Source organism: Pelophylax lessonae, assembly GCF_965119305.1.
Source record: "Pelophylax lessonae genome assembly, chromosome: 7".
Lineage (NCBI taxonomy): Eukaryota > Metazoa > Chordata > Amphibia > Anura > Ranidae > Pelophylax > Pelophylax lessonae.
In genome coordinates this window covers 189,199,825-189,226,964 of record NC_138774.1, presented here as the reverse complement: position 1 = coordinate 189,226,964, position 27,140 = coordinate 189,199,825, and the positions used below count along the sequence as shown (strand labels likewise).

General features: G+C 46.9%; 1 protein-coding gene across 1 annotated transcript in view; it reads left to right on the top strand.

The window, feature by feature from the left end:
- The window catches only part of SNAPC4 (small nuclear RNA activating complex polypeptide 4), a 185,220-nt gene that overhangs the window by 108,367 nt on the left and 49,713 nt on the right, over positions 1-27,140 (top strand). Inside the window, exons 21-22 of the mRNA XM_082264404.1 lie at positions 15,868-15,895; positions 16,883-19,221. Coding sequence (XP_082120530.1) covers positions 15,868-15,895; positions 16,883-19,221 — 2,367 coding nt within the window. The remainder of the gene's footprint in view (positions 1-15,867; positions 15,896-16,882; positions 19,222-27,140) is intronic.

The following is a 27,140-nucleotide window of genomic DNA, read 5'->3' as shown; positions in this document are numbered from 1 at the left end:
TTTTTTTATTGACAACAGGCACTCTGCAGCTCCGGGTGAGTTGTGGGATACTATGAAAGCTTTTGTGCGAGGTTTGTGTATTAGGGAGGTGTCAGCCATCAAGTCTAGGAGCAGACGTTGGGCGCAGGATGCTAGTGACGCTGTGATCCGCGCTGAATGTGAGTTTCTACACTCCCCCACACCTGATTTGGAGGCCAGATGGTTGGACACGCAGCGTTTCTTCCACTCTGTTCAACACCAGCAGGCGGACCATAAACGTTTTTTCGCCTCTCAGGCACACTTTGAGGAGGGGGAAAGGATGGGCCACATGCTTGCAGTCATTTCCAGAGCCCAAAACCCCCCGTCTATTATTCATCGGCTGGCTCTTCCTTCGGGTCGGGTGGTGTCTGATACAGCTGCTATTTTACAGGGCTTCGGGGCTTTTTATGAGGATCTGTACTCCTCCAAGGTCTCTTATGACCCAGGGGACCTCAGACTATTCTTGCAGGGGCTTCACTTGCCGCAAGTTTCTGGAGGGGATCGGGCTGTGCTGGACTCCCCCATTAAATTGGAGGAGCTCCAGGCTGCCATGGTTTCATTCCCCAACTCCAAGGCGCCGGGGACTGATGGTATCCCCATTGAGCTGTATAAGGCCTTTGGTGGAATCCTACTTCCTGAGTTACTTACTACTCTCCTGGCTGCCTTCGAGGTGGGGGAACTTTCGAGATCCATGTATGACGCGGTAGGTAGTGGTCATTTTGAAGCCAGGGAAGGATCCGACTCGACCTGAATCTTACAGACCGATCTCCCTGCTACCCACCGATCTGAAGCTGCTGGCTAAGGTTCTGGCTAACAGGTTGTCTAAAGTGATTGCTAAATTGGTCCACGGGGATCAATCTGGGTTTATACCGGGCCGCTCCACTGCTGCCAATATACGTAGACTCAACATGCAATTGCCCCCGGATAATTGTGGACATAGAGCGATACTGTCACTCGATGCTGCTAAAGCTTTTGATAGTGTGGAGTGGCAGTATCTGTGGATGGCCCTCGAGAGCTTTGGCTTCGGTCCCTCCTTCATACGCTGGATTAAGATTCTATATGGGGCGCCCACGGTCTGTTTGCGGATTAACGGTTCTGTTTCCTGCTCGTTTCCGCTCCACAGGGGCACTAGACAGGGGTGCCCGCTGTCGCCCCTGCTCTTTGCCTTAGCCGTGGAACCCCTGGCAGCGGCTATCAGGGCCGATTCGAATATTATAGGTTTTAGGAGAGGTGAGGGGGGAGGACAAAATTGCCTTATATGCAGATGACGCGTTATTTTTGGGGGACACTTCGGGCTACCTGGTCGCCTTGATGCACTTGATTCACAGATTCGGATCCTTCTCTGTCTTCCAGATCAACTGGGGTAAGTCTGTTCTGCTCCCGTTAGATCCCCTTGAGGCTGCACTGCCCCCTGAGACGTCGCAAAACTTGGTGGTAGACCAGTTCCGCTATTTGGGGGTGGTTGTCCATCCTGATCTGGGGCGCTATTTTAAGCTTAATGTTCTGCCGTTACTGCATAGGTTCAGGGACAAAATGGCTAGCTGGATTAAGCTGCCTCTGTCTGTGGTTGGCAGATGCAACCTGATCAAAATGATCTGGAACCCGCAGTTGTTGTATGTGCTGCACAAATCCCCGGTGTGGATCCCTATTCATATCTTTAAAAAGTTCAACACGATATACCGTGCTCTTATTTGGAGGAAGTTGTCTCCCAGAATTCGTCTAGAGACGTTGCACGAGTCCAAGGAGAGTGGTGGATTGGCGGTACCGAACCCCTACTATTACTTTCTGTCATCCCAACTGCAGCACTTTTTACGGGATGGCTGCAGGATGACGACTCTGACCCTGTCAGGCGTGTCCTGGCGGCACGCCTGGCAGGGGGCTCTCTGGTTGAATCCCTGGAGGTGGGCACCCTGGGGCTCTTTCCGGGCTGCCCCACCCTCAAGTTGCTCGATAAGGTCTGGCACAGGGCCAGGAGTCACTTTGGCTACAGTGGCTACTCAAGGTACTCACGTATTCTAAACAACGCTCACTATTCCGAACTGGATAAGCTCCGGCACTCCTTCACCTGGGGTGACTACGGAGTGAAATATATTTCGCAGTTGTATCGGGGGGACGAATTGAGAGATTTCCAATCTCTACGTGCTGAGTTTGGGTTGCCCGATTCCCTTTTATTTCAATACTTGCAGTTGCGCCATGCCATCAGCTCTCAGTCCCGGATCTCCCCATGGGGTCTCTGCCGCCCGGTTATACTCACTGACTTGGTGACCACTAGCATTAAGAAGGGGCAGATCTCATCCCTGTACTCGGCCTTTATGGAGCATATTTCGAAAGCCGTGTCTTTTTTAAGTGTAGAGACGCCTGGGCTGCGGATATAGGTCCCATCTCCTCAGAGGAATGGACGGGTATTTTAGAGAACGTCCCTAAAGTGTCTGTCTTCCTCGCAAAGACTTACGCAGCTGTTCTCCACCGGACGTACAGGACCCCTCAACGGCTGTACAGCTGGCAGAGAAGAGACTCTCCCCTCTGTCCTAGATGTCAGGCCCACACAGGCACCCTGCTCCACATGCTGTGGCGGTGCCCGAAGTTGCACCGGTACTGGCATGCGGTGGTGAGGACCATTAACTCGTTATGGAAACTGACACTATCTGTGGAGCCGAAGTTGTGTATTTTGGGTTGGCTAGACGAAGAGCTCTATCAACCTGAGGTTCATGCTGCGGTGCTCAGGCTTCTCTTTCTGGCCAGGAAGCTGAGAGCGCGGCGGTGGATTTCCGCTGTAGCGCCGTCTCATACTGACTGGATGGAGGAAGCCAAGGTGCTTCTGAATAGGGAACATCTCACTTACAAACACAGGGGGAATGCTTTGAAATTTGACCGTATATGGGGGCCGTGGCTGGACGTTCCTGGTCTGGCTCCCACTCATTTGGTCATCAACCGATTCCTGGGTGGTGTTATCTCCTCCACGTAAGGTATTGGAAACAGTTCTTTTGAGACCCGGCAGCCTACAGGGGGGCGCTGCTCATTGAACACTGGGTAGTGGATACGTATATTTGTGGGAAGTATGAGGCTCTCCAATTTTACTGGTTATTTTGTTGAGATTCACCTATTATATCCTTTACTGCTTGAGTTGACATCACCAATTGGATATGTGGGATGGGGCGGGTTTTCTGCTCACCATGATTAGATGGGTACATATCTTCTGTGCCGCTACTGCTTCGGATTGCCTTGTAGGCTCCTGCTATATTGATGCTTATCATCCCCCCTGTACCCTGGTAATATTGTCTACTGAACGTATGTGATGACTTCTCTCGAGATGTGAGCTGGTTTTTTGTTTCTTTTTGTGTCTGTTTGGTTTTGTCTTGTATTGTTTGTGACAAAAAAAGTTTTCAATAAAAATTATCTGATTAAAAAAAAAAAAGAGATGTCTATGGTTGGAGCAGTGCTCGGCCCTGCAGTGGCACTCAGCTCCATATGTCCCCTCCATGCAACACTCACTGCCACTAGCAAAAGCTTCAGCTTTTGACTTGGTTTTACTGTCTGAACACGAGGGCGCTCGAGTTCGGCAAATCGCGGATAGACAGATTATTGGGCGGGGCTGGGGAAGACCCGGCGGTCATAGTGCATGTGGGCAACAACGGCCAAGTAAGAGGAAGGTGGAGGATCCTAATGAACAATTTCAGGGACTTAGGGAATAGATTGAGGAATAGGACCTCCTAGGTGGTTTTCTCTGAAATACTGTCTGTACCCCGAGCCACACAGGAGAGGCAGAAGGAGATTAGGGAACTGAACAAGTGGCTGAGGAACTGATGTAGGAAGGAGCGGTTTGGGTTCCTGGAGAACTGGGCTGACTTCTCAGTCAGCTACCGGCTCTTTAGTAAGGACGGGCTGCACCTTAATGGGGACGGTACAGCTCTTTTGGGGAGAAAGGTGGCCACCAAGTTGGAGGGGCTTTTAAACTAGGAATCGGGGGGGGGGGGGCTCAGAGGTAGAGTCAGTTAGGAGGGAGCAAAGGACAGAAGGCATTAATGAGTTCAGCAGCAACAGCAGGTCCGTAACGTCTAAAATCGGGGGGTCTGAGCGGGCAAACCTCAGACCAAACAGGAATAAAATTAAGCACCATTCACTATCAACTTACACAAAACTAAGAGGGCTATATGCAAATGCCAGGAGGACATAGACCTTATGGGAATAACAGAAACGTGGTTCGACCCCTCACATGACTGGCTGGCCAATATCCAATGGTATTCTGTGTATCGGAAGGAAAGGGTAGGAAATAGAGGGGGAGGGGTATGTTTCTATGTCAAGAATAATGTAAGGGTGATAGAGAGGAGTGATATTATGAAGGGGATGAGTACGGAGTTAGAATCCGTGTGGGTAGAGCTCCGTAGGGAAGAAGTAAAGGGAAAAGTAATTGTGGGGGTTTTTTATAGACCACCAAGCCAAAGGGAGGAGGTAGAGCTGGAATTTATATCACTGATGGGTAAAGTGGCAAAGCTGGGATCAGTGATCACATTAGGGGACTTCAATTATCCTGACATTGACTGGGAAGAGTGTAGTCCACTCACTCACAGAAGGCCCGTCTCTTCGTGGAAACCGTACAGGACAACTACATGTCTCAGTTGGTGGATTCTCCTACTAGAGAAAATGCAGTCCTGGATCTATTAATCACTAATGACCCATACCTAATCTCTTCAGGTAGGAGTCTGGGACAACCTGGGCTCTAGTGATCACAGGATGATCACATTTAGCGTAAATAACAATATAGCAAGGCAAGAGGGGAACATATAAATACCCTAAACTTTAGAAGGGCGAACTTTCCCAAATTTTACTCAATGATGGAGAAAGTAAACTGGGACCAAACTCTAGGAACACTGACCACGGTGGAAAAATGGGAATGCTTTAGGAACATATTAAACAAATGCATCTTGCAGTGCATTTCTATGGGAAATAAATTTAGAAGAGCCAAAGCCAAACCTGGCTGGCTAAACCGTAATGTTAAAAAACTTATTAGGGGAAAAAAAATGGCCTTCAAGAAATATAAATCGGAGGGACATTATCGGCTTTCCAGCAATACAAGGAAGCAAATAAGAAATGTAAATACTAAATCAAAATGGCTAAAATCAACTTCGAGAGACAAATAGTAGAGGATAGTAAAAAGAACCCTAAGAAATTCTTTAAATATATCAACAGCAAAAAAACGAGGTCAGAACATGTTACACACATAATTAACGATGATGGGAGGATGGTTACGGGGACACTGGAAAGGCAACCGTGCTTAATGCTTTTTTCTCCTCAGTCTTTACACAGGAAAAGGAGGGGTACACTGACCAGGACTGTATGGGTAGCAGTAATTCACTGGACTTGCCGCTATGACTAACAGAGGGTGAAATCAGGGAATGGATGGATAACATTAACACAAATAAATCACCAGGCCCGGATGGTGTACATCGGAGAGTACTCAAAGAACTTAGTAAAACTATATCTAGACCACTGTTCCTGATCTTAGCTGACGGTATTATGACTGGAACTGTACTAGGTGATTGGAGAAAAGCTAACTTGATACCGATATTCAAAAAAGGGCAGAGGCATATCCCGGGAAATTATATTCCGGTTAGCCTTACGTCAATAGTATGTAAACTTCTGGAGGGGATGATAAGGGACTATATACAATAGTTTGCTAAAGACAACAACATCAGCAGTAATCAGCACGGGTTTACAAAAGGGCGTTCTTGTCAAACCAATCTGTTAACATTCTACGAGGAGGTGAGCTAGATAGGGGGAGACCAGTGGATGTGGTGTACCTGGATTTTGCTAAGGCGTTTGATACAGTTCCCCACAAGCGCTTAATTTATAAAATAAGGTCTGCAGGCATCGACCACAAGGTCTGCTCTTGGATACGGAACTGGTTAAAAAGGTTAAAGGGGCGTGTCCAAAGGGTGGTAATAAATAACTCATACTCAGACTTGTCTGGGGTGGTAAGTGGGGTCCCCCAAGGCTCAGTCCTGGGACCAACCTTGTTCAATTTATTCATAAACAGCATTGAGGACGTGATCATTGGCTCAATCTCCGTTTTTGCAGATGGCACAAAATTGTGCAGGGAATAACTTTACAACATGAGGCAGATATCTTACAAAATGACCTGAACAGAGTGGGCAGCTACATGGCAAATGAGGTTTAATGTGGAGAAGTGTAAGGTTTTGCACTTGGGGACTAAAAACACTTTAGGGGGGGGAACCTTTGGGGGAATCATAAATGGAGAAAGGTCTTCGTAGAGGATAGACTTGGCAATAGCATGCAATGTCAAGCTGCAGCTGCCAAAGCCGCCAGAATATTAGCATGCATAAGGAAGGGGATGTATTCCAGAGATAAAACTATAATCCTTCCACTTTATAAAACTCTGGTCTGACCGCATCTGGAGTATTCTGTCCAGTTCTGGTCGCCAGTCCTCAGAAGGGATGTGTTGGAGCTAGAGAGAGTCCAGAGAAGGGCAACTGGAGGACCTTAATTATGAAGAGCGTTTACAATCGCTTGATTTATTCTCCCTGGAGAAGAGACGCCTGAGAGGGGACATGATAGCAATTTACAAGTACCTCAAGGGTGATCTCAGCATAGAAAAAAAAAACGATTCTGTCGCAAGGATTACATGAGGCCATACAACGGAGAAGCGTTTTAACCTCAGGCAACGCAGGGGGTTCTTTACTGTTAGGGCTACAAGACTGGAATTCTCTGCCACAAAAGATAGTTGCTGTGGGAAGTATAGCTACTTTCAAAAGACTCTTGGACGTACATCTCGAGGATAAGAGGATTGAGGGGTATGTGAAATGATTACGGCCACACACACCTACACAGGTTGAACTGAATGGACTATAGTCTTTATTCAACCTCAACTACTATGTAATGAAGTAGAGCCCTTATGACATTATTTAGGCACATAATCACATGCACGCTACAGACTGCACACTATTCACAAATTATGTAAAACCTATTTTTCTTTTTAACACAAAACACAAACATGGTACTGACAGGAACATGAACACTGACACTAATACTAATGCTGGCACTACTGATCAGGCGCTGTAAATAATTTTTTATTAAAATAAGCAGTAATTTTTTCTTTCCTACAGAATGTCCCCACACTGAAGCAAAGCATCTCTTATCCTCAAAGCTATCTCTTCCTCCTTACAGACATTCTGAGCAGAAAAAAAATACATAGGAAGCGTTTTTACTGGCTGTACAATGTGTGTGTGTATTTTTTTTTTAATAGTCATCAGGACAAACAGAGAGGGTTAGTGTCCATTCACACTGATCCGACTTGGACCGCGACTTGTCAGCCTGACAAGTCGCGGTCCGTCACGCTCCCATTGTGCGGTACAGGAGCCGTTCTAATAGGAGCGACACAAGTCGCTCCGACTTAGAAAAAGGGTCCTGTGCTACTTCGGGGCGACCTGGAGCGACTTGCATAGACATTCATTTTATCGCTAGTGTGAACGGGGTCTTAATCTCAGTGGCCAAAAAAACAAACAAACAATGCTTCTGTCTCTTCCTCATTTCATTCAAAATTAACCCCCCCAATAAATGTCTATAGATAAACTTTAATGTAGATTCCATTGAATTATCTGTGTCTTGGGGCTTAATTGTAACTTTTGCTATTTGGGTGTTTGAGCTGCAGAGAATGCTGTGCGGATGTAATTATCCCTGGTATTTGGCTGCAGGGTAAAAAATATAACAGAACTACTGTTTTTCAAATGTATGCATAGTCTATTATTTGCAAAACCCATGTCAGATGTTTGCATTTTTACTGGTTCACTTCTCAGATGTGCACATCCCTGCACAAACTCCATGAGCTCAGCCATGTGTTATAAGGTCTGTTCCTACCAGCTATGGTGGAACTACAAGCAAACGTGGTAGGGCGGGGAAGTCCTGCTCACATCTAGTATAACAAATGTTGCATCGCACATTGCTGAACAGACTGTTTTTCATTTTGGGTTTGTTTAAATGTGAACCATGTACCCCATTCTACCATTTACTTGCGGAAATTTTAGAATGTGTTGCAATCCACAAAATGCAAGATTTTCCTAAAAATACATAAAGGTTTATACCTGGGTAGCATCAGATTGTGTGAGGTACTACAGCAAAATGGCAGCATGTTTTGTTTGAGGCACCAGGATCCTGATGCAAGATAGTTCTCTCTCTAGGGCTTTTAATGTGGAAAAGAGATGGAGAAGAAACATGATCCCTTAACCTAGAAGAAATGGATTCGGATCCAGTGGTTAGACTGGATATTGCCAACATCCCGTAATAATGGAACAAAAGAACAAATTCCCCTAGGGTGTGGGACTTTAATGGCAGATCTTGAGTGGTAAATATTTTTCAATAAATGTATTAATATTAAACAAGCAGTATGTGAAAATACATTTCAAAGGAATGACACTTAATAAACAACACTTTGCAAGTGGCCATATGTTATGTCCAAGAGACGTAACATATGTTTTTTTTATTTTTTCTATGCTGAGATCACCCTTGAGGTACTTGTAAATTGCTATCATGTCCCCTCTCAGGCGTCTCTTCTCCAGGGAGAATAAATCAAGCGATTGTAAACGCTCTTCATAATTAAGGTCCTCCAATCCCCTAATTAGTTTAGTTGCCCTTCTCTGGACTCTCTCTAGCTCCAACACATCCCTTCTGAGGACTGCTTGTTTAATATTAACCGCTTGCCGACCGCCGCAAGTACATATACTGTGGCGGTCAGCCCCGGCCAGGCAAAGTGACGTACCGGTACGTCACTAGCCTGTGAGCCAATAGGGGGCGAGCGCGCGCCGCTGGAGGCGCGCTCCCGTCCTGGCTCATTCCCTAACAAGTCCGCGCGTGTGACCGGCGGACCCGATGTCCGCCGGTCACTCGCGATCGTCCGCTGTGAAGGGAGAAAGGCAGGCGGCTAATGTAAACAAAGCCGCCTGTCATTCTTCCCTGTGTAACAGCAGAGATCTAACGGTCCTGCTATGTAGGACCGTAGATCTCTGCTGTTACATGTAAAGCCACATCCCTGCACAGTTAGAAACACGCCCCTAGGGACACACTTAACCCCTCATTTTCCAATAAAGTTAACCCCTTCCCTGCCAGTGTCATTTTTACAGTAGCAGTGCATATGTATAGCACTGATTACTGTAGTAATGTCACTGGTACCCCCAAAAGTGTCAAAAATGTCAGTCCGATCTGTCCGCCGCAATGTCGCAGTCCCGCAAAAAAAATCGCAGATCGCCGCCATTACTCGTTAAAAAAAAAAAACAAAAAAAAACAACAAAAATTACAAAAATCTTTCCCTTAGTTAGTAAACGCAATAACTTTTGCGCAAACCAATCAAAATACGCTTATTGTGATTTTTTTTTTTTACCAAACGTATGTAGCAGAAAACAAATTGGCCAAAAATGTTAAAAAATTTTGATTTTTACATTTTTTTTTTTGGGGAATTTCATATAAAAAAAATGTGAAAAATATTGTTATTTTTGCAAAATTGTCGCTCTTTTTTTGTTTATAGCGCATGATCAAAAAATCGCACAGGTGATCAAATACCACCAAAAGAGAGCTCTATTTGTGGGGAAAAAAGGATGTCAAATTCGTTTAGATACAGCGTCGCACGACCGGGCAATTGTCCGTTAAAGTCACACAGTGCCGAATCGCAAAATAGGGCCTGGTCAGGAAGGGGGTAAAATCTTCCGGGGCTTAAGTGGTTAATAAATTTATTGAAAAATATTTACCACTCAAGATCTGGTTATTGCCATTAAAGTCCCACACCCTAGGGGAATTTGTTCTTTTGATCCCTTAACCTGATCCTTAGGCAAATCTTACCACTTAACCTTCCCCCCTCATCCAACCCTACAACGAGCCATGAACTGTACCTTGCTAAGCAGAGCAAAGGGACAGTTTCTCCTAGGGGTGGCCCCACCAGCAGAGCACATAATTCACCTTTCTTTCACTTCCTCCCACATCAGCCACTGGGAGCCAAGAAAATATCTTCTCTCTATCGTTCGACAGACGCAGCTCCATATCTTCATTACCATTGGGTTATGCTCCTCCAATCAGGAATTGGCACTAGGCAGGAAAAAAACCTTACCACGCCCATGGGAGCTGTCCCTGCAGGCATAACCCCACACACTCTGCTTCAGATTGCAGTTTGTTTCTGCCTATTTTTAGGAATAGGACCTCGCTTCCTGCTGGGGTTTCAGTCTTAGCTGTAAATAGGGGATTTTTATTATTTTGTTTTTTTTATTTTCACTAGTTAGTTCCTGGAGAACTAAACTAAACAGCCAGCTCTGGTTTCGGACTGGATAATCTAGATCCTTAAGGTCTCCCAGCCTGGCCAGCGAGCGTGAGCAGGTTATAGTCCAGAACTAGGCCTCGTCACGAGAATGCCCCGTCGGATGGGGATGAGCCTGCGAGTGAACCATATCGCTGGGACGCGATCGACCTAGAAAGCCCTGAGTCACAGCATACCCCCTGGCTGACAGCACCCCCATCCCAGGTGGGAGGTGATCTCTTTGGGAGTGGTGCCCACCTGGTATCATGGTATGGTGAGTAATTGTCCCCCCAAAACCTCTAGCAGTCTCGGGGCGGACATGTGCCCTATCCTTGGAATGGTCGGACCCTCTGGGCTCCCTCGGGTCCCCTGGCCTCTCAGGAGGACTAGGCCCAAGCCCCTCTGTTTTTTCCCCTACCCTGTGCAGGTTCCTACCTTTGGGGGGGGGGGGGGGAATATTGCGGTCGCTTTGGCGCCTTTTTGATGGGGATGGTTGGTCCAGGTGGGTCCCTTTCCAGGGAACTGCTGATGCCTAATGTTCAGGGGGTCCCGAAGACCGCATGGCGCGCCGTGGGGGCCACCATTTTTCTGTGGATCAATGTGTTTCTTTTCCCTTTGTATTAAATGGGCAGCCATTTTCTGTTCCCCATAGGAATGCTTTGGGTGGCCTTTTTCCTGTGGTCCACGATCGCTGAACAAACGGGTGTCATGGCACTTAAATTCTAGCAAAGACACAGGCTGTTCTTTCCGTTTCCTGTGCAGATTAGTTTCACATTAGTTTTCACAGAGCATGCTGGCAGCTCCTGAGGTAATTTTTTTCTGGGGTTCCCTGTGGGTTTTCCTTGTACACTCTGCTGTTAGTTTGTACTAGCTTGGGTTTGGTAGCCCGCTCAGATAGCGGTGAGATCACCATTTGGACAGTGCACTTTTTTTCTTACCAGTGTAAAATGGAGTCCCAGGATACAATTTCCCTACAGACCCCTTAGATGCTGCTGCAGACCCTTCTGGGTCACAGCGCGATATCACAGCATTTTCTACTAAGCCTGATATCAAAAGTAGATTTTGTAATTACAAGTGTTGCTAACCGCAAACGCCCTCTGCCTTCGCCTCCATTGACAGTGTTTTCAGACACTGAAGCAGATATGGCTGCCGCAGATGCACCCCACCCTGCAGGGTTGGTGTCTTCGCATTCTGTCGGTAAAGAGGACCTGTCCTCATCAGCTGCAGCGCGGGAACGCGCCTTGGTGGAAGCCCTTATAGTTTCAATGCGGGAACTTCAAAATTGGCTGATGAATCTACAGCGTCTGGTACGCAGGTGTCTTTTGGCTCCCAGAAATCGGGCAAGGTGTTCCCTTGTCCTGATATGTTTCATGCCATTGTGGATAACCAATGGTGGCGCATCAAGCACATGCCGATAGTGCCTAAGCGTTTTAAACACTGTTACCCTTTTGCAGATGCAGTATCCAATCCACTAGGTGGACTGTACCACCGTAGGTGGATGACCCACTTTCCAGGCTAAACAAGTCTACTGTAGTTCCGGTGGAGGAATCACCAACTTTTGCGGAGTCCCTATCCTGCCATTTACACGCAAAAGCGGGTTCCATTTTGAAAACTACTTTTGTGAACATTCTGGTGTCACAAATGGTTATTGAATGGGTGAAGCTACTAAAAGCAAACTTGAAAGCCGAACGCCCCCCCCCCCCCCAGCAGTGCTTGAACTAATGGACCAGTTGGCTCAAGTCCTGGTGTTCATGTGTGATACCTCCCTGGATGCGGCTCCGCTAGTGGCCAGGGTGTCGGCAGTGGGGATTGCTATTAGAGGGAAAGAGTACTCTTCTTCCTCAATCCTCTAAGGGCAGGGCGCCACGTTCTAGGTGGGGGCCTTCCTTCTTTGCTCATAAGTGGCTTTTTCGTACCTCCGGGTCGCAAGAAAAAGGTAAACCGTTCACGGGGTTTCTTCTGGGGGTTCCAAGAAGCCATGGTCGGGAAAAAATCAAAGGTCGGTCTGTCCAGATCTGCAGACAAATCTTCATCTGCATGAAGGGGCGCCCTCATCCATTTCTGGGGTGAGGGGACGTTTTTGCTTCTTTCCGGAACCATGGACCTCCTTGATTCAGGACGAATGGGTTCACGAACTGATCCACTCGGGGTACAAGATCGAATTCCAGTCTCGATCGTCGGATAGATTTTTCCTGTCCAATTTTCACCCATCTCCAGTCCGGTTAAGGGACTTGCGAGGGGCGGTACACGATTTGCTGTCGCAAGAAGTGATTGTGCCGGTTCCCTTGCAGGAACGCTTTCAAGGATTTTGTTCAAACCTGTTCACCTTGACCAGAAAGGAGGGCAAGGTGCGTCCCATCCTCGACCTCAAGGCCCTTGACTGCTTTGTGCGGGTATAGGAGTTTCGGATTGAATCCATCTGCCCAGTAGTGGCGTCACTACACCAGGGAGATTTTTTGGCCTCAATAGCTATCAAGGACGCATATCAACACATCCCTATCTACGCTGGACACCAGCGGTTTCTTCGATTTTAAGTAGCGGAAGAGCATTATCCATTTGTGGCGTTACACTTTGGTCTCACCTCCGCCTCTAGGGTTTTTAACAAGGTACTAGCCTCAGTGTTGGTATTGCTGCGCCATTGGGGGATTGCAGTACTTGGGTACTTAGACGGTCTTCTATTGAGAGCAGACTCTTTCAGCCCTGATGGGCAACCTAACGATCACTGTCCAAAACCTGCAGGAGTTCGTGTGGACCATCAATTTCATGAAATCCGCCCTGATACCTTCCTCGAGACTGGATTATCTGTGCCTGACTCTGGACTCTGCCTTGGCAAGAGTCTTTCTTTCTCCGGACAAGCTGCAAAGTTGCAGGAGGCGATTTGGTTCTTGTTGGGAACCGATCTACCCTCTCTGAGAACCTGCATGCGGGTATTGTGTCTGATGCTATCAACCATGCTATCCAATGTTTTGGAGCTCAGAGCGATAAAGCTTTGTCTGTGACAATGGACGACTCGTCTGCAAGATTGTCCGGTTCGGATTCAATTGGACAATGCCACAGCTGTGGCTTACATCAATCACCAGGGGGGGCACCAAAAGTGGCTTGGCAGGCAAGGAGGTGGCCGAGATTCTGGCCTGGGCGAAACAGTTTGTTCCAGGTCTTTCTTCGTTGCACATACCAGGTGTGGAAAACTGGCAAGCAGATTACCTGAGTCGTCAGGTGTTGGACCAGGGGAGTGGTCCCTACACCCGGAGGTGTTTCATCCCCTTTGTGTTTGGTTGGGGACGCCCGAGGTCGATCTGTTTGCTTCTTGTCTCAAAAAGAAGGTGCAGAGGATTGTAGCCAGGTCTCAAGACCCTCTGGCCGATGCCACAGAAGCACTATTGGCTCCTTGGGTTGGGGTCAGTATCGTCTGATTTATGCTTCCCTCCGTTGACACTTCTGCCAAGTCTACTACGCAGGGTAGAGGTGGAAAGAACTCCGGTCATTATGGTGGCCTCAGACTGGTCTCGCCAGTCTTGGTACGCAGACATGGTAAGGTTGGTCGCTGATGCTCCTTGGAGACTTCTCTCAGGGAAGATCTGCTGTCTCAAGGCCCGATCTGCCATCCTGCTTTACAGTCGCCTTGCTTTAATGGCATGGCTGTTGAAAGCCAGGTGTTGAGAGATAGAGGTCTTTTGGACTCTGTGATTCCTGCGCTATTGAAGGCTAGGAAGTCGACTTCAGGAAGATATATCATCGTACATGGCAATCGTACATTTTATGGTGTGAATCGCCAGAAAGGGGTTGAACAGTGGTTGGCTTTGGGCACTATCAAAGACCAAGTGTCGGCTTTGGCTATATATTTCCAACACCCTAGCCACGCACACCTTGATTTGTACTTTTCTTCAGGGAGTACGCCATGTGTCCCCTCCGAGACACTCCCCGCTACCTCCATGGGATCTCAGTTTAGTATTATATGTTCTTCAAAAGCCTCCTTTTGAGAACATTCAGGAGATTTCTCTGCTTTTGTTGTCTCAGAAAGTTGCCTTTTTGGTGGATATCACTTCTGCTTGCAGAGTATCTGAAATGGCGGCGTTGTCTTGCCGTTCACCTTATCTGGGGGTCCACAGAGATAAAGTGGTACTTCGTCCTAATCAGACTTTTCTTCCTAAGATGGTTTCTGATTTTTATTTGAATGAAGACATTGTGTTGCCTTCACTCTGTCCCAAGCCTAAGCATTCTAAGGAAATTGCTTTGCATTCTTTGGATGGGTTTGGGCGATCAGGGTTTACCTGGAGGCCACTGAGCTTTTAGAAAATTAGATGCTCTTTTTGTCCTTACCGAGGGACCTTGTAAAGGATTGGCTGCGTCATATGCAGATGGATCAGGCAGACGGTGGTTCAGGCTTATTCACTGAAGGGTCAGGTTTTCCTTTCCCTGTGAAGGCGCATTCTACTAGGGCGCTGAGTGCCTCTTGGGCTTTTCGCCATCAAGCGTCTGTGAGACAAGTTTGCAAGGCGGCAACTTGGTTGTCCATGCATACTTTTTCAAAGTTCTACAATGTAGATTTGTTGGCATCTTCGACTGCCTCCTTTTTGGCTGCAAGATTTTGCAAGACTCTTTTTTGTTCTCTTTGGGGATGTATGTTTTTTCTGGGTAAGCTCTGGTTTTTCCTGGTTGAGTTCCTTTTTACCTGGTTGGCTAAGTTTAGCCTTTGGGGAATTACATTCTTCTTTGCGTTGTTCTCCCACCCCTCATGACAATACTGCTTTCGGACATCCCAATGGTAATGAAGATATGGAGCCGCGTCTGTCGATGAATGATAGAGAAAACTGGATTTTTGTAAGCACTTACCATAAAATCCTTTTCTCTGAAGTTCGACTGACTCAGCACCCGCCCCTCTACTTTTGAGTGTATGGGGTTTTTTGTCTTCTAAACACTGCTTGCAATGAAACTGCAATCTGAAGCAGTGTGTGTGGGGTTATGCCTGCAGTTACAGCCCCCATGGGCGTGGTAACGTTTTTTTCCTGCCTAGTGCCAATTCCTGATTGGAGCAGCATAACCCAATGGTAATAAAGATATGGAGCTGCATCTGTCGATGAACTTCAGAGAAAAGGATTTTACGATAAGTTCTTACAAAAATCCAGTTTTACCTCGGGGCATGAAGAACATGTAACTCACCTTCTTTCCTTCCCAAATGACAGTGCTGCTGCCTGGCGGTAGGCTGCAGCTGTTATGTGAGTGTGGAGAGAGAGTGCTCAGCCCGGTGTAAGCCCAAGTTGTGATGTAGGGTTTGCACATTGTTTCCTTTCTTTGCTCCTGGCAGCTGAATAGAGCACAGGGAAATAAAGCAACGTAAGTATATGCAGTTTGTGTGGCCAGCATTTCTTTATAATTTGGATCAGGTTCTGCTGGTATACTATTTTGGGAGGAGGGGCAGTGTATAACCAGTCCTACTATTAAAACCCAAAAAATGTTGACGGACAGTTAAATATATGTAGCATACACAGCTAAAATTACTATATTGTCCTTTATACCTCTTGTGCACTAGAATTTACATTTTGTTCTCATTTTTGTAGGCTCCCTTGTCACCAAAGAGCATTCTGGGTATGTATGTGTTTCTTATGTATACATATATGTCACTATGCAGGCTTGCCAAGCAAATCTAGTGAGCAGCAGAGACACAAATGTATAACTTGCAGAACCATGTGTTGGAGAACTGCTTGATCTGGTGACCAAGTGCTCCTCTCTGCCAGAATCAGGCTGTTTAGAGCTACCACCAGTGTTGGGGGTAACTAGTTACAAAGTAACTGATTACAGTAACTACATTACTTTTTTTGGTAACTTAGTAATGTAACTAGCTACAATACTAATATTGGTAACTACACTACTTTACTAGGCTATAGGAACATGCTTTCCTGCGTTACCCAAGCCGTGCGATACAATCGTTATTTCGAAGAATAGAGAGGGATGAAGTTTATGACTTTTTGTTGCACTTTGTTTTATTCTGTTTTTTCAGGTTTTGTTCTCATGTTTCCCAAAGCCTGTGTTTATACAATAAACTCTATGCAGAAAGAGTGTCATGTATCTACACGGTCAATTAAGAAAGAGCAAAGTAAAGTAATAAGTAGTGAAGTTACTTTTCAAATGCAGTAACTAGTAAAGTAATCTCATTACAATTTACAGAAGTAACTAGTAACTAGTTACATTTTTTGAGTAACTACCCCAACACTGGCTACCACTTTATTGCACATAAAAATTCAACTTGTTGACAAATCCCGCTTTAATAGAGCCAGTTCTTTCCTTTTCCATAATACATGTGAATAGGAAGTTGATAACCGGGCCTGCCATTCACCTTTTGTATTGGAAGGGTTGCACAAGAAGCAGATGCTGGTTCTGGTGATGCGGGGGATTTTTTTTTTTTTTTTTGCCCAATGCCCAGAGACACATTGGCTTGTCTGTGGCTAGCTTTTATCTACAAGAGGTTCTTAACTTTTCACATTGGAAAAAAATAAATTAATGTACAGCCAAAATCTATATTCTGACAGTAGGACATATACCATTCTTATATTTGCTGTATTCCTTTAATTGCAGTACAATCTTTTAACGACCAGAAGCCCAATCCTGTGATTTCCCAAATAACAGAAATTAACGACCTGAAGCCCAATCCTGCGATTCCCCAAATAACAACCAAAATCACGTCACCACCCCCCCAGAAATGCCGCCATTCCACACCCAAAATTCCCAGAGTGAGATCTGATGTGCCAGCCCCTAAGCTGAAAACAGTCTCTGAATTGCTAAGAGAAAAAAGAATGCAAAAAACAAATGCCACCAAAACTGTTCAAAGAACCACAGTATTGTCTGGAAATATCCTGGTTCCACCACAAACTATGATCCAACAGCCTGTGAACCCAACAGTACGACCTCAGACTATGATGCTGCCTCTGAGTCCAACTACTTCACAGAATAACTCCTGGCCCATTAGATCCTTTTCTCCAATGCCAGCATGCCAGGTTGTAACAACAAACAATGTTTCTTCCAATCAGATGTCACTGGTCAGTGGTGAACCCATTAGCAGACTAGTGGCAGACCCTATAGGAAATGTACCAGTTCCCCAAAACGCTAATGCTCAAAGAAATGTTCAGATGAGGCCATCTGGTGTGCCACCATCACCTCAGCCATTGCTTAATCAAGTAACATTGCTACCCAGAGCAGTATTCCCTGCACCAAGCCTCAGTGCACCTACCATGACTTTTCTGTTAACTCCTCAGGGTTTTATTTCAATCCCAACACAAGCTCTACCATATCCTACTTTAATTCAGCAATCGGGAAGCCAGAGCCCCAGAACTGAAAGCACAACATTGAATGCTACAGCCACTGGGACTTTTGTAACTGAATCGTCTAACAGTAGCATCATAAATGCACCATCAAATAGTTTGTATGTTCCAGCCCAACCTTTGCCTGCCACCACTAGCTCTAAAACAGAGCAAAGCATTGTAACATCATCTTCCATTGTTAACTGCCCTCAAGCATCTGGCACCCAATTGGGAATGCTTGCCCCATGTGAAACATCTAGGAAGCCTTCTCAAATTTTGCCTGCTATTACCAGTCACTTAAGTAAAGATGGCACTGCAGTGGCCTCTTCGGTTGAAAGTCTACCAAAGACGGTTGTTTCTCATTTGCCAAAAATTGCCCCAGTTGAAGTTTCCAAGATGCCATCTGTTGCGGTACCTACTATTACAAGTTGTTTAAGCCATGAAGACATGGCTACCACTTCTGTTAGCAGTCCATTAGTGGCTGGAGCATGTTTGTCTACACCTGACCCATCTGATTTTTCAAAGATGCCATCCCAAACTTTGCCTACCACTACAAGTTCATTAAAAAAAGAAGGCACTGAGATGAATGCCCTAGTTGAAAGCCAACCACAGCTGACTGATTCTTGCTTGCCAACTCTTACACCATCCAGCGTGTCTAAGGTGGCAGGTCATATATTGCCTGCTGTTACAAAATCTTTAACACAGGTAGACACAACAGCATTCTCACAGAATGTGCGCTCGCAAAAGGAGGCCTGTTCTCGTTTGCCAATACTTGCCTCATCCACCGCTTCTGCAATGCTATCTCAAATGTTGCCTATTGTTACAAGCTCCCTAAAACAGGAAGGCACTTCAGTGGCCTCTTTGGATACAAGCCAAACACACCTGGAAAGCACTAGTTTGCCAAAAGTTACCCTTGCTCCAGGGCTTCCCGACAGGGCAAGTCAGCTTAAACTCACACCGCAAAAATACCCTATTGTTAAAATAGCCAAACTTTTGACAACAAATCTTCCCAGAGAGGATACAGCAAATGTGACAAGTGATCCACAGCGCAATCCTGTACCAATTATCTCTAAGCAGACTACGAACTCTCAAAAGAAGATTTTGGATTTGAAACTCATCTCTTTAGAAGAAGAGACAAGTGTGAAGGGATGGCTTCAGGGAAAGCAAGGGGTGGAGGTACCAAAGCATAAAATGGCAAATCCTTATTTGCCTCCTTCTATCTGCACTCTCAAAACTTTTTCAAGACTTCTGTTGGAGAAAAAAACTTTGGAAGAGAACGCTTTTAAATTGCTGCCCTTTTCAGATATCACAGAGGTTAGCTCACATCAAATGCAAGCTACTGTCAGTGATATGGTGGAAGGGCGGCTTAAGGACAATTTGGCCTACCAGCTTATCAAACAGCGTTTCCTCTCTGCGTTTACCATTCCTGGGCTCCTTGCTGTTCTCCCACCAACACATGTTAGTATTAAGCAAGAGGACAGTGATGAGGACATTGAGGAATTTATGAATAGTGAAACGACAATGGTTGAGGCTACACATAAGGGGAATCATGCTGCGGCAGAAGGAGATTCAGCGGGCAGTATATCTGAAATGGACGCAACAGTGCTAGCAGAACAGGTAAGATTAAAGGTATTTCCTACTTTTACTTGATAAATAAAAAAAATGAGTGCCAAGATCTGTAAGATTTATATTTTTTACCTTTTGGTACTTCTTCTTGATTTAAAGTACTTTTAGTCCTACATATCATACATTTATTAAAATCCAGGTTCTGTTTTTAGTGCCATGTTTGTCACATTGGAAATCCTGCATAGGTGCTTCTAATAGGCTTAATTCCCCCATCCCCTTATCTCTCCTCCTGCAATCACTCAATAGATTGTACAGCTTTTTTCTTCCTGTGTCTTAAACTACCTCTCCTCTCCTTTACTTGTTGCTGCTGACTGTCCAGTTGTCATGCTCCTTATCACTCCTTTGTTTTACAATCGACCCTCTGTTGTCTTCCATGAAAATATTTTGTAGCCCTATCCTTTGCATCCACAATCTTTCCAACCGCTCTGCCACCTCAACAGCTTAAGGTTCTCGTTAGTCACACAAAAGAAGACCCATGCAGGTGTGCAGTTGGTGCTTCGTGCCTCACAGACAGAAATGAAGGTGACTGCCTGAAGAGGCAGCATGAACACATGCTTTTTTTTCATCGATCATGAGCCTCTTGATGTTTATTTTCTGACTGGACACATCAAATAAGCAATGCATGGGTTAATTTATGCAGCACAGGTCTTCCAATGTAAAGTCTGTAACCTCCACATACAGACACCTTACCCCATATTAGGTATTCATTCATAAAGGATAGAAGTATTGCTGTTACAGAGACAGACATCTCACCCTATATTAGGTATTCATTCATAAAGGATAGAAGTATTGCTGTTACAGAGCTTCTTATAACTCAATAATGAATAAATTATGACCCACATTGCTTTATTAGCAGTAGAAGTCAATATTTCTCTTTCATTCATTGACAGACACAGCGTGACATAAATCATAACTGCAGGGTTATATCACCTTCTGCAGTACTATGACTAGGCAGAACAAAAACACTTGGCTACACCCTTGGGCCATCCTCAGCTAGTATATAACCCCCCTCTCTGCTATAGGTACAGTAAAACCTTGGATTGCAAGCATAATTCGTTCCGAAAACATGCTTGTAATCCAAAGCACTCTTATATCAAAGCAAATTTACCCATAGGAAATAATGGGAACTCAGATAATTTGTTCCATATAAAAAAATTATAGCAATGTGATAGGTTGTGTAACCATGTCCATCCACAAATGGCAGCCTCCACAAGGGGATTAGAAGCAAAATCCACCAGGAGCTACAGAGTATAAAACCGAAGAGAGGCATCTCTTAGTGGCGATTCACACTAACGCGGCACGACTTCGGGGGCGACCTGTGAAGTCGCGTTCACCGCGACTTCGGCGCGACTTGCACGGACTTCATATAATGAATGCAGGGTTCATACGGTCATGAAAATCCTTGGAAAAGTCATGGGATTTTGACATGACACTTTCCAGGCCTGGAAAAGTTATGGAAAATGAGTAAACCCCACTAAGTTTTGGACAAGTCATGGAATTTTGTACAACTATTTAATTTTAGAAAATTTCTCCGGGCCCCCTGTATTCTATGGGAGCAGGGGACAGTAAGTGGACTATTTTCTCTGTTTCGGGTTTAGGCGGATTAATCAGCTGCAGCGCGCTGCACAGCTGAAGCCTGGTCACTGGCCTCTTCAATCTGAATAGACCATGACAGGTTAGGAACTCTGTGGCGCATTGATCCGCCTAAACCTGAAACCAAGAAATAGTGCACTTACTGTCCCCGCTCCCAGGGGAGTACCAGCAGGGAGGGAGGGGGGGGGGGGCGCGCTCTGGGGGTTGTCAGCCGGGCCGCCAGCATCGCCGCACTAGGGGGTGTCAGGCCGCACTGGGGGGGTGTCAGGCCGGTGTCCGCAGGGCCGCCCGCATCGCCGCACTGGGGGGTTTCAGGCCGGTGTCCGCCGGGCCGCCCGCATCGCCGCACTGGGGGGTGTCAGGCCGCACTGGGGGGGTGTCAGGCCGGTGTCCGCCGGGCCGCCCGCATCGCCGCACTGGGGGGTCTCAGGCCGGTGTCCGCCGGGACACCCACATCGCCGCACTGGGGGGTATTAGGCCAGTTTCCGCCAGGCCGCCCGCATCTCCGTGTGAAGAAGGCAGCTGCAACGGCAGGAAGAAGGTCAGTGAGAGTGTCTGAGCTGCCTTGTTTTGTGTGCTGGATAGGAGAGGGATGGGGCAGCTGCCTAGAGATGAACTGAACTTTCCATATTCCTCCTGCTGTCGCTGAATTCTTGTTACTCCTCCTCTCAGCGGCTGCAGGAGGAATATGGAAAGTTAAATTCATCTATATGCAGCTGCCCCATCCCCCTCCTATACAACTTCCTTTGCTGGCCCCCCTCAGTGCTCTTTAGCCCCCCCCAGTGCTAATAACCCCCACCCCTCAGTGCTATTAACTGCCCCCTCAGTGCTCTTTAGCCCCCCCGTGCTCTTAGCCCCCCCCCCGGTGCTCTTCAGCTCCCCACAGTGATTTTCATCTCCCGTCCCCCATGCTCTCTGGCTCCCCCAGTGCTCTCCACCCCCCTGTGCTCCCTGGCTCCCCCCTCAGTGATTTCCAGTTCCCCCCCAGACAGTTCCCTCCCCCTCCCCCTGTGCTCTCCATCCCCCTGGTTTTCCCTGCTCCCCCCCCCCCAGTGCTCTCCACCCCCCTGCGCCTTCCAACCCCCCTGCAATGCTTTCCAAACCCCCCTTAATTCTCTCCAGTCCCCCCCTCCGTGCCATTCAGCTCCTCCAGTGCTCTCTGCTTCCCCTGTGCTCTCCGGCCCCCCTAGTGCTCTTCTATCATGCAGTCTCTGACCATCTCTTGTATCATGTCCGCAGTCTCTGACCATCTCTTGTATTATGCTCGCAGTCTCTGACCATCTCTTGTATTATGCTCGCAGTCTCTGACCATCTCTTGTATCATGTCCGCAGTCTCTGACCATCTCCTGTATCATGTCTGCAGTCTCTGACCATCTACTGTATCAAGTCTGCAGTCTCTGACCATCTCCTGTATCATGTCCGCAGTCTCTGACCATTTCTTGTATCATGTCCACAGTCTTTGACCATCTCTTGTATCATGTCCACAGTCTCTCACCATCTCTTCTACCATGTCCGTAGTCTCTGACCATCTCTTCTACCATGTCCGCAGTCTCTGACCATCTCTTCTACCATGTCCGCAGTCTCTGACCATCTGTTCTACCATGTCCGCAGTCTCTGACCATCTGTTCTACCATGTCCGCAGTCTCTGACCATCTGTTCTACCATGTCCGCAGTCTCTGACCAACTCTTCTACCATGTCCGCAGTCTCTGACCAACTCTTCTACCATGTCCGCAGTCTCTGACCATCTCTTCTACCATGTCCGCAGTCTCTGACCATCTCTTCTACCATGTCTGCAGCCTTTGACCATCTCCTGTATCATGTCCACAGCCCCTGACCACCTCCTGTATCATGTCCACAGCCCCACACTTTTTTCCCCAGGACATGACCCCTGAGTATAGACAAGAGTAAGCGCCGCATTTGTGCATCTGTGCCATCCATACCAGTCCACCTGCACCTCCATCATGACTGTGGCTTGGGCCTAAAGAGTAAGCACCACATTTGGTGCATCTGACTGTGCCATCCATACCATTCCAGCTGCAGCTTCATCATGACTGCCTGAACTGAAGTTTTATCCCCAAGCAGGAGCGGCCATTAATCTTCTTTCTCCAGTTACAGTATATTGGTGAAATTACAAGTTAACTTTATGGGGGTAACACAGTTTCAGCTAAAGTTAGTGTGTTCACAGGGTAGCAATGCCAGGGAAATGCAGCTTTAAAATGTATGGCTTCATGATGAAAAGTATGGTGGTGGCTGGAAAAAGATCAGGACCCGGGACGTGCTAAATGTACAGTGTGTGTCATAAAACATTTGACATTTCAAACATGGGAGAGGCAGCGCTGTCTAGCCATGCTAAAGGTGCAACACACCAGTCTGCAGCTGCGTGCACGACTGCTTCCAATCCGATCGCTGGCTTTTTCACCCGTGCGCCTTAAGTGACACCGGCCCCCAGCTGTGGCAGCGGTGCTTCCATTTCATCCACTGTAAAACAAGGGACCATTTTGAATCGCGCTGTATCCAGAAACGAAACCCTAACTGCAGAGGTGTACTGTTCACTACAAAGCTTGTCATTTATTTTAGTAAAAATATGCTCGGTGTGACATGGATTTTCTTCTTGTTTAACATGTATACATAGACATTTCATGAAACTTTAGGTCATGAATATTTACATGAAGTCATGGAAAAGTCATGGAATTTTATTGGTAAAAATGTGTATGAACCCTGTGAATGTCTATGCAAGTCGCTCCAGGTCGCCCCAAAGTAGTACAGGAACCTTTTTCTAAGTCGGAGCGACTTGTGTCGCTCCTATTAGAATGGTTCCTGTAGCACACAATGGCTGACAAGTCGCGGTAGTGTGAATGGACACTAAGTGTAGCAATATGGTTACATTTATTGAAGGTTCAACATTTAGCAACTCACATGGTTGATGATTAAATGAAGCACATCTAAGAACACAGGCATCCAGTTAAAGCTGTCCACATAGACAATCTTCCACACCGCTGGCTCTCAACGCTGTCCGTCTGCAGTCGTGACCGGGAAGACTACCCTGCAGTGGAACGATCTGAAAGCGAGGCTTGAAGCGCTCGTGGAGTGCAGCGTGGAAGGGATGATGTCAGTTGCAGTGTTGAGGATGCTCTGTGTGGGCAGCTTTACCTCGGATCCCTGCATTCTTAGATATGCCTGTTTTAACCACTTCAGCCCCGGAAGGTTTTACTCCCTAATGCCCAGGCCATTTTTTGCGATTCGGCACCCCGTTGATTTAACTGACAATTGCGCGGTTGTACTAAGCTGTACCCAAATACAATTGATGTCCCTTTTTCCCCACAAATAGAGCTTTCTTTTGGTGGTATTTGATCACCTCTGCGGTTTCTAGATTTTGCGCTATAAACAAAAAAAGAGCAACAATTTTGAAAAGAAAAATATATATTTCCTCTATCGTTCATCCACAGGCGCAGCTCCATATCTTCATTACCATTGGGTTATGCTCCTCCAATCAGGAATAGGCACCAGGCAGGAAAAAAACATTGCCACGCCCATGGTGCGGTCCCTGCAGGCATAACCCCACACACTCTGCTTCAGATTGCAGTTTTGTTTCTGCCTAGTTTAGGAATAGGACCTAGCTCCCTGCTGGGACTTTGGTCTTAGCTGTAAATAGGGAATTTTTATTATTTTGTGATTTTTTTTTTTTTTTTTATTTTCACTAGTTAGTTCCTGAAGAATTACAAGCAACAGCCGGTTGTGGTTTCGGACTGGATAATCTAGATCCTTAAGTTCTCCCAGCCTGGCTAGCAAGCGTGCGCATTTTATAGTCCAGAACTAGGCCTCGCCACGACAGTGCCCCGATAGATGGGTACGAGACTGCGTGTGAACCATCTCGCTGGGGACGCAATCGACCTGGAAAGCCCTAAGTTGCGGCGTACCCCCTGGCTGACATCACACCCATCCCAGGTGGGAAGTGATCTGTTTCGGAGTGACACCCACCTGGTATCGTGGTATGGTGAGTAATTGTCCCCTCAAAACCTCTAGCGGTCTCGGGGCGGACGTGGGGCCTATCCCTGGAATGGTTGGACCCTCCGGGCTCCCTCGGTTCCCTTGGCCTCTCGGGAGGACTAGGCCCAAAACCTTAGGGGTGGTTGGTCCTGGTAGGGTCCCTTCCTAGAGACCCTCTGATACCTGATGTTCTGAGACCCCTTTTGGGGGTCCTGAAGACCGCATGGCGTGCCATTTTGCTGTGGATCAATGTGTTTCTTTTCCCATTGTATTAGATGGGCAGTCATTCTGTTAGTTCTCCATAGGAATGCATGGGGCGGACATTTTTCTGTGGTCCACGATCCCTGGACAGGCGAGTTGCATGGCACTTTAAGTCCAGAAAAGACCCAGGCTGTTCCTTTCCTGTGCAGATTCGTTTCACTTTCCTTTTCAAAGAGCATGCTGGCAGTCTCATGAGGGGTTCGGTAACATTTTTTCTGGGGTTCCCTGTGGTTTTTCCTTGTACAATCTGCTACTAGATTCTACTAGCCTGGGTTTTGGTAGCCCGCTCAGTTAGCGGTGAGATTGCAATTTGGCAAAGCTTAAAGGGACAGTGCACTTTTTTTCTTACCAGTGTAAAATGGAGTCCCAGGATAAAATTTCTCCTGCGGACCCTTCTGGGTCACAGTCACAGCCTGATCTCACAGCATTTTTACAAATGTCAAAAGTTGCCGACCGAAACGCCCTCTGCCTTCGCCTCCATTGGCAGTGTTTTCAGACACTGAGGCAGATATGGTTGCCGCAGATGCACCCCACCCTGCAGGGTCGGTGTACTCGCATTCTGACAGTGAAGAGGACCTGTCCTCATCAGCCGCAGCGGTGGAATGCATCTTGGTGGAAGCTCTTATAGTTTCAATGTGGGAAACTCTAAAATTGGCTGATGAATCTACAGCGTTGGGTATGCAGGTGTCTTTTTGCTCCCACAAATCCCAGAAATCAGGCAAGTTGTTCCTTGTCATTCGATGTTTCATGCCATTGTGGATGAACAATGGCGGCGCATCAAGCACATGCTGGTGGTGCCTAAGCGTTTTAACTGTTACCATTTTGCAGATGCAGTATCCACTAGGTGGACTGTACCACAGAAGGTGAATCACCCAGTTTCCAGGCTAAATAAGTCTACTGTGGTTCCGGTGGAGTAATCACCGACTTCTGCGGACCCCGTGGATAGACGAGTGGAGTCCCTATCCCGCCATTTACACATTTTGAACATTGTGAACATTTTGGTGTCAGACGGTTCCTGAATGGGTGAAGCTATTAAAAGCAAACTTGGAAGCTGAACGGCTCCCCCCTGCAGCGCTTGAACTAATTGACCAGCTGGCTCAAGCCCTGGTGTTCATGTGTGATACCTCCCTGGATGTGGCTCCGCTAGTGGCCAGGATCTCGACAGTGGGGATTGCTATTGCATGGTGTGGCTAAAAAGCTGGTCTGCGGGCCAGGCTTCCAAAAAGGCCTTGGCTGTTCTCCCCTTTACAGGGGAAAGGTTGTTTGGATCCTCTCTGGATGAGTTGATCAAAGGTCTCACTTGGGGAAAGAGTACTCTTCTTCCTCAATCCTCTAAGGGTAAGGTGCCACGTTCTAAGCGGGGGCCTTCCTTCTCTGCTCATAAGCGGCTTTTTCGTGCTTCCGGGATGCAAGAAAAGGGTAAATCGTTAAGGTCTTCCGGGGGTTCCAAGAAACCATGGTTGGGAAAATCAAAGCCAGGTCTGTCCGGATCTGCAGACAAATCTTCATCTGCATGAAGGGGTGCCCTCACCCGTTTCTGGGGTGGGGGGACATCTTTGCTTCTACCTGGAACCATGGACCTCCTTTATTCAGGACAAATGGGTTCACGTCACAAACTGATCCTCTCGGGGTACAGGATCGAATTCCCGGTCTCGACCATCGGACAGGTTTTTCCTGTCCAATCTTCACCTATCTCCAGACCGGTTAAAGGGACTTGCGAGGGGTGGTACACGATTTGCTGTCGCAAAGAGTGATTATGCCAATTCCCTCTCAGGAACGCTTTTGAGGGTTTTATTCAAACCTGTACACCTTGCCCAGAATAGGGGCAGGGTGCGTCCCATCCTGGACCTCAAGGCCTTGAACTGCTTTGTGCGGGTACAGAAGTTTTAGTTGGAATCCATCCGCGCGGTAGTGGCGTCACTACACCAGGGAGATTTTTTTGGCCTTAATAGATATCAAGGACACATGTCTACACATCCCTATCTACGCTGGATACCAGTGGTTTCTTTGCTTTGCAGTAGCAGAAGAGCATTATCAATTTGTGGCGTTACCCTTTGGTCTCACCCTG